Source organism: Manis javanica, chromosome 7 (assembly GCF_040802235.1).
Source record: "Manis javanica isolate MJ-LG chromosome 7, MJ_LKY, whole genome shotgun sequence".
Taxonomy (NCBI): Eukaryota; Metazoa; Chordata; class Mammalia; order Pholidota; family Manidae; genus Manis; species Manis javanica.
In genome coordinates, this window is record NC_133162.1 from 25,085,645 (window position 1) to 25,096,889 (window position 11,245).

The following is an 11,245-nucleotide window of genomic DNA, read 5'->3' on the forward strand; positions in this document are numbered from 1 at the left end:
CAGGACGAGATTCTACCTATACTGTGTCTGGAGAGGCAGCAGATCTTCACGTTTGCTACCAACAACTGGTTCGTAAGTGGCCCTAAGAGGTCACACAGAAAGTAATACCTGCAGCAATGACTGCTAGCTTATTGGGCTTCACCTGAAATGAGCTAAACCTGGTTTAGTCAATCACGCTTGTTTTCTGTTTGTCTTAGTCTCACTGTGAGACTGACTACCAGAGGCTCTCTTCAAACATCCAGAGATGTTCTGCTGTTCACTGATACTCAGGAGGCTCCAAGTTCTGTGTCAACTGACAATTTTCACTGTCCACTAACCATGCCAGAACTTTCATATATTTTTAAATATCAAGGAACTGAGTAAATAATAAAATCAACTGTCTTGCATAGAACTACTTAAAAGCACTACTGTCATGAATAAAGGAAACATCAATTTTTCTTCCTAAATGCTTAGTTTTCTTGGGAAGTTAGATAAAAGGAGTAGAGGCAAAAATTCGTCATTATTTCATGGCACTTAAAAACAGATTTTAGTATAGATGCCTAAATGACAGCTAACTGATCCTATAAATATAGTTTCTATATAAATTCAGGAAAGTCATACCTTTTCATCTGAGATAAATAATGTATAATAGATATGTAATATTATAGGAGTAAAACCAAATCAAACAAAACCTAATCCTTGAATTAAAAATGTCTTTTTATTTTAGCAAAATGTCTACGATAGTCTGGAAATTACTGAGCCCCAACCATGGGTGGTTCCAGAACATTCCTTTTATTTTTTTGTCTCCTTTTAATAATCATCACTGAATTTACAGTGATGATTTCTATAATAACAACATCAGTTTCCAGAATATCAATGTTCTCAAATGAGAAGTACATTGAGATTACAGCTTTATGCTAAAAGTATAAATCTAGCTGAAACTCAACTACTTCACTACTCTTTTATTTAATAAGGGCAGTCAAGTATCAAATAGCTTCATTGTATCTGTAGTCCAGATACAAACCTAAAAGAACTGAATTTTGTCACCTAACAATGTATTTTGGAAACAAATGCAACTCAAAAATCTAAATTCCTTTTTTCTGCACACAAAATTAATTTTACCAAGCTGTGCATGTACATGCACACACACATACACACATACACATCATATGGACTTTAAAATGCTATTCATTGTTTGCCCCAAACACTAAGGATTCCAAAGAGGGGACAGAATGGCAAACATGACAGCATGGTCACATTCTGACAAAATATTTCATATCTCCTAAGGAAGAATTAATTTCACCTAGATACACTGTATTTCACTTAAATACCTAAATCGGTGGTTCAAGTTACAAAATTTACATTTTTAAAAACATTTTAATAGACTTTGTTTCCCCCTAAACATTACAAATAGATGCTTTAAAAAAAAATTTGAAGCACACGGAAAAACATACTTCCTCCTCTAAAACTCACCATCCAGAGGCAGTCATTTTTTAGTTCACATTGTGGGGAATGTTCTTGTCTTTGCAGATAAATGTATGTAAATAGGAATAAGGAAATAAAAAATTTTAAAGAAAAAAAAGCTAAGCAAATGGCCCACACAATATGAGTATTTTACCTAATAGACTTGCTTCCAGTGGAATCCCAGCCCTGCATCCCAACTAACCCCAAGCCCCTAAAATATAACCCCTGAAGCAAGAAAAATATCTCTGCTCAGTTATCAACTCTACACTGACCAAATTATTCCTGCCACACCTTCAATCAAGGAGGTACGCTAGCAACTAAAGGCAACAAATCGTGAAGGGGATGAGAGAGCATGTTGTTTTATTCTAGCTGATTTTAAAGTTACCTTTTAAAACTTGCTCAAATATTTTCACCTGTTACATGGCTCTCAGGACTGCCTAAGCCCTAAAATGCCACTCTGCAGAGGCTCCAAGTTGCGTCCACACATTGTTTTTATGATTGATGATGGGCAGATGGAAAAACTGAGGCTCTGCACACTCCCATAAAGATACAATGCCCTCAATTTGTCTTTGCTAATGTGGGAAAACATTCTCCTCTCAGATTACCAGACCACCACCCACTCCATGCACTGCACACACACACACACACACAAAGAGAAAAAGAAAAAGAGCAGGAAGTTTCACTTTGTTTCTTCTTACCTAGTACCCCAAAACCTCAAGGATTTTGCTGATGATGGCACTATGAATGCAGTAACTAAGTCAGGGTTTTCACTAGTCTCTCTAAAAATGACCCAAAGAAAATCCTTGGGTTTTAAAATGGCCTGAAGAAGAAAGGCACTACAAAACCATATAGATATTAAGCAAACACAGTCCTTTTTCTATGCTCATTTCCTAGACAAATGCCAAGTCTCATACAAAATCACTCTTAAGTATCAGAAAGAAACAGATTACTGTTTGAACTCCCAGGCTCTAGCCAATGATATTTTTGGTCTTTTTGACTGACACATTTCATACAGTCTATTTCTTTTTTTTTCTACATCTAAAGAGAAAATTATTCTTTTCTGTCAAGTTTCCCAAAGAATGACACTGTCAATAACCAATAGTGGGTGTTCACTCTATACATGTGAAAGTGGCAAGCAAGAATGCTTAAATTTTTTTTAAGAAAAAATAAATCCACTACAGTCAAATGAAACAAACATAAGATAACCTCCCCAAACTCATGTTTTTAAAAAGCACTTTTCTATTTTAAAAACAATTTGTTACCTAATAAATGAATTTAGCAAGGTTGCAGGATACAAGGTCAATTTACAAAAATAAATTATATTTCTATATATAGTTGACTCTTGAACAACACAGGTTTGAACTTGCATGGGTCCAATAATACATGGAATTTTTTAAACAAGTATATTGGAAAAATTTTGGAAATACACAATAATTTGAAAAAACATTTTTTCTCTAGATCACTCTATTGTAAGAATATAGTATATAATATAGATAACATAAAAATATGTATTCATTGACTGTTTATGTTCCCAGTAAGGCTTCTGGTCAACAGTAAACTATTAGTTAAGTTTTGGGGAGTCAAAAGTTATATGCACATTTTCAACTGTACATGGGGTTGGCACCCCTAACCCTGCATTGTTTAAAGGTCAACTGTCCTAGCAATGAACAATCTGAAAATGAGATTAATGAAACAATTCCATTTACAGTAGTATCAAGAGTAAATTTATTCCTAAATATTTTATTTAGCAAAAGGATTGTAAGTAAGTACACTGAAAACTACAAAACATTGTTGAAGGAAACTAAAGAAGACCTACATAAATGGAAAGCTATCCCATATTCATGAATGGAAAATTCAATACTATTTTTAACACTGCGCTACTTCCCAAACTGACCAATGCAATCTCTTTCAAAATTCAAACTGCCTTTCTTGGAGAAATGGACAAGAAGATATATGAAAAATTCATATGGAAATGCAAGGGACAACCAAGCCTACCATGAAAAGGAAGGACAAAATTGGCAAATTCATACTTCTCAATTTCAAAACTTGTCATAGAGTTCATACCAGTGGTGTGGCATAAGAAAGATCAATAGAACAGAATTTAGAGTCCAGGAACAAACCCTCACATTTATGGTCATATCTGACTTGTGACAAGGATACCAAGACAATTCACGGGGGACCGAACAGTCTTTTCAACAAATGATGTTGGAATAACTTGAATATCTACATGGAAAAGGATGGAGTTGGACCTCTACCTCACAACACATACAAAAATTAACTCAAAGTTGATTAAAGGCCTAAATGTAAGAGGTAAAGCCATGTTTTCATATAAGGCTTATATGAAATATAAGAAAATCTTGAAAATGAAAATTTGAAAATTTTAATGAAAATATAGGCATAAATCTTTAGGATCTTGGGTTGGGTAATGGCTTCTAAGAAATGACAATAAAAACAAAATAACAAGATGGAAAAAAAGAAAGAGATTAACTGGACTTCATCAAAATTAAAAATTCTCTACTTAAAAGAGAATTCTACTGCCCAAAAAGTGAAGACACACAATGGGGAAAAACACAACCAAATCATATATCTGATAAGGAACTAGCATCCAGAATACATAAAGAACCCATACAATTCAATAATAAAAAGGCAAATAATCCCATTAAGAAATGGACAAGGATTCTGATTAGAATTTTCTCCAAAGAAATCTACAAGGAGCCAGTACATGAAGAGATACTCAATGCAATTAACCACTAGGGAAATGCAAATCAAACCCACTATGAGATACTACTTCACACGTACTAGGATGGCTATAATTGAAAAAAAAGAGTAAACAGAGTAGTTAAGGGCATGAAGGGAAGAAATTCATACTGTTGGTGGGAATGTAAAACGGTACAGCCACTTTGGAAAAACCGGTTGGCAGTTTCTCAAAGAGTTAAAAATAGAGTTACAATATAACCTAGCAATCCTACACCTAGGTATATATCCAAGAGAATTGAAAACATGTCCACACAAAAACAAGTTTGCCAATATTAATAAAGCAACAGCCAAAAACAGAAATAGTCTAAATATTCATCAACTGATAAATAGATAAAACAAAATGGAATATTATCTCACCATAAAAAGGAATGAAATACTGATACATGTTACAACATGAATGAACCTTGAAAACATTAAGCTAAGTAAAGAAACCAGACACAAAAGGCAACATTGCATATGATTTCATATACATGAAATGCCCAGAACAAGCAAATCCATAGAGAAAGAAGGTAGATTCATGGTTTCCATGGACTGTGGGGAATGAGGAATGAAGAGTGACTGCTAATGGGCACAGGCTTTCTTTCTGGAGTAATGAAAATGTTCTGGAAGTAGACAGTAGGAATAATTGCACAACTTTGTGCATACACTAAAAATCACAAAGTTGTACACCTTAAAAGAGGGTGAATTTAATGATATGTGAATTATATCTGAAGCTTTACAAATTTAAAAAGAACCATTTGTTTCAGTAGTAAAATGTTCCTAGGGAGAAATGGAACAATATGAGTTCCCCAATATGAATAAAGGTTAGTTTTCCCAAGATCAGGACTCATGGTCTCAGCAGATTTTATTTTTTTCCAGATATGTTATCATACAAAGTTAAAGAGATTTCTTCAGCCATTGGCTATGATCACCCTATCTTAACACATCAACAATTTTCACTTTTTCTATGTTCCCTTTCAGTCCGTCCATGTATTTATTTTTATGTATCTATGATCTGTGCAAAACAATTAGCATAAATTTTCCTATAAGGCTACATGACCTTCAAAATTATGACTAAATTGTTAATTAGTTGACATCCAGAATTTTCTTAACCCCTTCCCCTCATGCCCCCACCTTGGTATGTTGGATATTTATTTCCAATTTTTCACTATTAATGTTGCCATATACCTGCAACATTAAATGCCAACATAGCTCTTTTCTTCTCTTGAATTATATCACTGAATTAAGATTTCCAGAGGGAAAAAATTACTAAACCAAAGAGTGGGACATCTTTATGATTCCTGGGTTGTCTTCAAAAAGTTACAGGTTTACACTGTTATAAGCAACAATAACTTGTGATACTAGACATCATTTTTTATGCTTTTGATGTGATCAATGTTAAAAGATTTTATTAAAGCAACTTGAGATCTTCATTTAGTCTTCAAACTTTGCTTGTTCAAGAGCTTCCAAAATCCGTGACCACTTGCTCTATTTCTTTTAAACTTTGTTGTCTTTTTCAGTCATTTATACTCAAGGAGAATGAAATACTTTTAATACTTTTAAACTCAGTATTCTTACTCTAAGGAGGGTAGAACATGTAACTGATTGTTCTGTTTTCCTTAAAAATATATATGTCTGCAGCCATCTTGCCAAGCAACATCAACTACCAGAAAAGTAACAGAGCCTAGAATTCAATCACAGTAAGGAAAAAAACCTACAATAATTAGCCACTTTCAAGATGTCAACATCCATAACAACCATGAACACAGATGTCCCAAGGTGTCTCTTGACCAGCTATCCCTGTCTAGAGAAAGACCGAGAACAACGAAGAGCCTAGAGAATCATCACAACAAAAATAGTGGTTAACTGAGCACTAAGTATCAGGTACTTTAGAAACATTTTTACATTCATTATCACATTAGTTCTTACTAAGGACCCAATGAGTCTGACAATATCCCATTTTACTGTGGAGAAAACTGGGGCTTAAAGAGAGTAAGTTACTTGTCCAAAGTAGAACCAGGAAGAGCACATTTGTCTCAACCTTTGCATTGGCAAGTGGTAGCTTCCCCACAGGATAAGAATTCCAAAAAAAAAAACATTCTCAACTAGGTCTGACAGCAAGGGGGGGTGGTAAGTATGAAGAAATGAGAATCTCACCACCATTACAGCAGTATTTATCATCAATGGTAGCACTAAAAATAAAAGAGGGGAGAGTCACATTCCCATTATCTCCATCAACCCTTAAGCCAGCCTCATAAGCATACCATCCACAGACAGTGCCTGTTACCGGCCCCCTAGCTCCCCCTTCCAAAGCATGCCACCCTTAAGATCCCTCTATACAGACATTCTGGAACTGCCAGTATATGTGATGCTGAAAGAATGCTTCTTACTGTCTCTGCTTTTCAGTGTTGGTAGGACTGGGCATGTCTTGTTTGTGTTCTGAGAAAAAAATGAAAGGACAATACTAAAATAAACTGTACTCAACCCTAGCCATTCATTCCCATGTATTCATTTTAACAAATAGTCTTTACATGTCATGCAAATATTCCTAGAACTGAGGTGTACTACCAATAAAATATATGCATTTAGAGGAAAGGGCCCTTAGAAATATACTACTTTAGACATAACTAAGGTAAACATCTAAGTAGAGTCCAAAGGTTTGTTCTTAAAAGTTTAAGTAGTTCAAGAACAAGTAAACCATAAAATATTATGTTGGCTTAGTCGATTTTGTTGGTTTTCCTGGTTAATGGTAATTTGTGTATAGACGCTAATAATTAAAATTAACTAATCCCTCAGGGTGGTTTGGAATGTTTCAGAATTGAAATAATTCTGAGGCCCTTTGGGGGAAGAAGGCAGGTGGTATGTAATCCCCATAAAAAAATTTAAAATAAGGAAACAAGAGAAAAAGCAGAACAAGATCCTTTCCTATTTTGTCCAAATCAATACTAAGTCAGAGCCAGCATTCAATTATGGTGCCTCTCGACCTAAAAGGCTATGCTCAGGCTTCCATGATCCTATAACACAAACAACCTCAAAAAATCAGGCATGAGTCTCTGTAAAAATATAACTTACATCCGTAAAAAAAAAAAAAAAAACAGAAGAAAAGGGCACACAGATGCATGAATAGGACACATACTTCAAATGCTCTGATGACTATTTCAATGGAAAATGTAGAGACCTGCACTATGAACAAAATGAAAAGAGCCAAGGAAGTTTCACCCTAATGTCCCAAATCCAAACTGCATTATTCTCCTAGAGAAAACAACCAAAGGAAAGTACATCTTTCACAGCTATCCAAAACAAGTTAGAGCAAAAGAAATACCATGTATTTAACTACCTCACACTTCAAGTAATCTCAATATCCATTTTCTAAAATACCCTCCTAACCTAAACTCAGAGTAATAAAAAAACCCTCAAAGTAATAAGCTAAAATCAACGGAGTTCACACATTCAGAATTATTTTCTGTGAACGAAACACCTGTCAAAGATGACTAGAATCCAGGATATCAAAAAAACTGACATCAAAATCACAAGACAAATAAAAACCAATGGCAACCCTGAGTATCTGCTTTTTCAATGATGCCTGGTGACAGCTAAAGGTATCTTTAACTCGGGACCAGAGGACCTACTTTGGGAGTGGAAGGAACTCCAGTCTAGGGTCAGGGACATGGGTTCAGTCCTGCAGATGCTATGGCTAAGTGGAGAGCCCTAAGCAAGCGACTTAAGTTTCTCTCCATCTCAGGGTTTATCTTCCTTATCTAGAGGCTGACTGCACCAATGTTCCCTAAACTCCCACCTAACCATAAGAATTACCTCAAGGTAACTGTTGCTCCAGGGTACCCCTTCCCTAAAGATAATGGTTCAGGAGGTCTCTGAGAGGCCTAGGACCTTATTCTTAATAAGTAATCCAAGTAGTTCTTATCATCTGGTACATTTCACAAACACTGTACTAGATCCTCAACCTGTCTGCCTTCCACCTGTGATTCTATACTATCTGGATATTTCCTAATGATGTTTTAAAAACATGCAAAATTATAATAGTTTAACATGTGGTACTGAGCAAAATAAACAACGTGCAAGATCACAGGAACAAATACATCCACCCCACACCATTCATACCTTTAAAGACCAATAAAAAATCCTCCCAGATTCTAGGCAAGTGGAACACTTTTTTGGGAGTAAAAGGGTTTTAATATTAAACCTTCACCACATTAATATGTAAAAATTTGTGTTACAGGAATAGAGAAAATTGTATACCTAATGTTTTAAGTGGAAACTACACATTGCATTCTTCCCTTAACCTTATCTGGTGATCCTATATATTCCTAGCTAAATAGAGAAAAAAAACTAGAAAATAGCCTGGTCAAGTCCCTAGCAACTTAAAAAACAGCAGACTCTGCATTACTGGAATGCAACTGTTGCAAAACTAAAAGAAGCAAAAGAAAAAAACAATTAACTGGTTGCTAATTGTTCAACCCCAGTGGAGTCAAGTGAGTGGCCAAGAGTCTAGTGTTTTGTTAGGAAGATTCTGTCAGGTCAATGGAGAGCCTCTAGCGTCCTTCTGAACACAAAGGGAGCAACCTTAACTTTAACTTTTCTTTCCTCTACACTATTTTGCTTTAGACAGTTTTCTAAAATTCTCATAATCCTCTAGTGGGATTGACTTTTATTCTCTTATTTAGATTTATAAGTAACTACAAAACTAGCAAAAGAAAAAGAAAGACTGAGTGCATGGAGCAGAGAGGGGCAGCACTGTAAAGGCTGCTCATTAGCAACCGATTATTATATAGGTGGTACAAAGAAAGGAAATAAAAGCAAGATTAAAACACAAAACTGAGTTTGAGTCACCACTGCAACAGAAACAGGTAAGAAACCGAGAGTGAAACATTACTGCATACTTTGGCCATTGGAAAAACAGTTGTAGACTAGTCCACTAGAGTCGCACACTGGCACACCATGTTAGTGTAACATATTTTCAAAGCGAAATTTGATGCTTGGTGTGGAAATAGAATTCTTTAGATTTAGGATCACAAAGGCCAAAAAATTGATTTGTTTTAATGGCAAAGGTGGAGACACCAATTGTTACATACAACATCACACATGTACTGGGTTTAAAGCCATGTATATTTCAATATATGTCAGTGTTCGTTGCCCAGGAAGCTCTGAGGTGATGTTTTGAAAAAAAGACCAAGCCTCGTAATCAATAAAACAGAAATGTAAAATCAGTCTCAAGGGGTCCAGTGTAACAGAGTGGTTAAGAGCACAGTTCGGCTGTCATGAAGACCCGAGTTAAAACCACAAATCAATTTACTGTGTGACCTTGAACAAATCATTTAAGCTAAGCTTCAATTTCCTCATTTGTAAAATGGAGATAAATGCTTCACTGAGCCATTAGGAGATTTAAACAAGGTGATTCATGAAAAGCATTCCGCCCTGTACCTGGCACAGTAAATAAACAAGTAATAATAATAAGCTAACTGTGAAATAGCATAATTACTGCATTTCAACCTCAAGTAAAACTAAGTTTCCTGGTAACCAGGCAGAAAGTTCTAACCATTAGAAATACGGCATTCACATATATTTATATAAAGGTAGCTTTTCATTGCTTTCCACATTACAGAAGCTTAACCCCTCCTTAGTGAAGATAATTCAGACTAAGGATGTACAGCTATATTCAGGAAGGGCTTCAGTGCAGACATTCTTAATTAGGAAGGATAATTTTCAACGAGATCTGGATCAATGATCTAGCCAGTTGTGGGGAGTTACCATACATATTGTTAGAAGAAAGAGGAAAAGATAGGAAGAAAAAGCCTTTAAACCATCCCACACACCAATAATAGGTTGACTGTTCATTCACATTATTTCACAATTCAATTAGATAATGAAGAAAGAAAAGAAAGTCAGGTGAAATATTTTCACTCAGACATGAGAAAAAACTAACACAGCTTGTTGGTAGGGTTAAAATGACTAAACTCATCAAAAAAAGATTAAGAAAGGGAAAGTGAAAAATCAATTATTCCTATAGTTTAAGTAACAGACACTCACTCTACCCTTTTAAGATCATCTGCAACCAACTGACTGCCTGATCTTCTGAATATGCCACTAGCCTGAATGTAAGTTTAACTTGTACTCTCTTCTTAACTAAATACATCATTCCGGTTAAGGACAAAAATAAAATCCTGTGTATTACTATTTTTCTAGAATTCATGGGGAAATATCAGTAATTCAATCATTTAAAGAGTACATTTCAACAAAAACACTGAGAGCTAACATGGGGGAAATGTTCCCTGTGAAAATAAATCACAGGAAATAAATAGGATTATTGCTCAAGGGCAACCAAAAACAATTTTCAAAATCAGGCAAATCTTGAAATTGTGAGGGACAAGATTAATGAGTTGTGAGGTGAGAACTAAATTCTCAAAAGAAAAAAGACTTCAGCAGATAGTACATACCAGTGCTAACAATCCATCAGTAGATGTGCAAACATTATGAATTTTTAAAAATCGTAGCATAAATTATCTGTCTCAGTATAGCAAAACTTAGCAATGGGAAGAAAATTAAGTATTTCAGAGCCATTTTCAAGCACCTTTCTATATTTGAAATATTGCAAAATGAAAGAAGAGCCCGGTTCGATGCTCCAGTTAACAACTTAGCAGTGAAAGACTAATGACAGCCCTGAAAGAGGTTGTCATGTAGAGATAGTGGACATTTTCTTTTTACTGTTTACGAATCCAGAAGAATCTGCTTCTGCTTTTAAAAGTGCATTACCTATCTCAGAAGCACATTCTGCTCTATTCCTTTATCTGAAAATTACTGCAATGTTATCCCATTCCAGAAAGGACACAGTCAGCCAGGAAAATGGAATGAGGGCAACCACAATTTCAAGAGGATGTTCAGATCATCATACCCAGTGAGCTGCCACCACTTACACATGACCTTTTTCAGTGGAAAGACCATTATTGGTGACCAGAATTCTATTTGAAGAATACCCTAGTTTTGAGGACTACCAGTTCATTAAAGGTTATGTTACACACACACTTTAACACCTGCACATACACTAGCATCT

At 35.3% G+C, this 11,245-nt stretch overlaps 1 protein-coding gene across 8 annotated transcripts in view; it reads right to left on the minus strand.

Moving 5' to 3' along the window:
- CNNM2 (cyclin and CBS domain divalent metal cation transport mediator 2) overlaps nt 1-11,245 on the minus strand; it is a 139,139-nt gene that overhangs the window by 122,128 nt on the left and 5,766 nt on the right. Inside the window, exon 2 of one of the 8 annotated variants that reach the window (XM_037001334.2) lies at nt 6,570-6,618. The exons of the other annotated variants lie outside the window; for them this stretch is intronic. Within the exon in view, the coding sequence (XP_036857229.1) occupies nt 6,570-6,618 (49 nt within the window). The remainder of the gene's footprint in view (nt 1-6,569; nt 6,619-11,245) is intronic. 8 annotated transcript variants of the gene reach the window in all.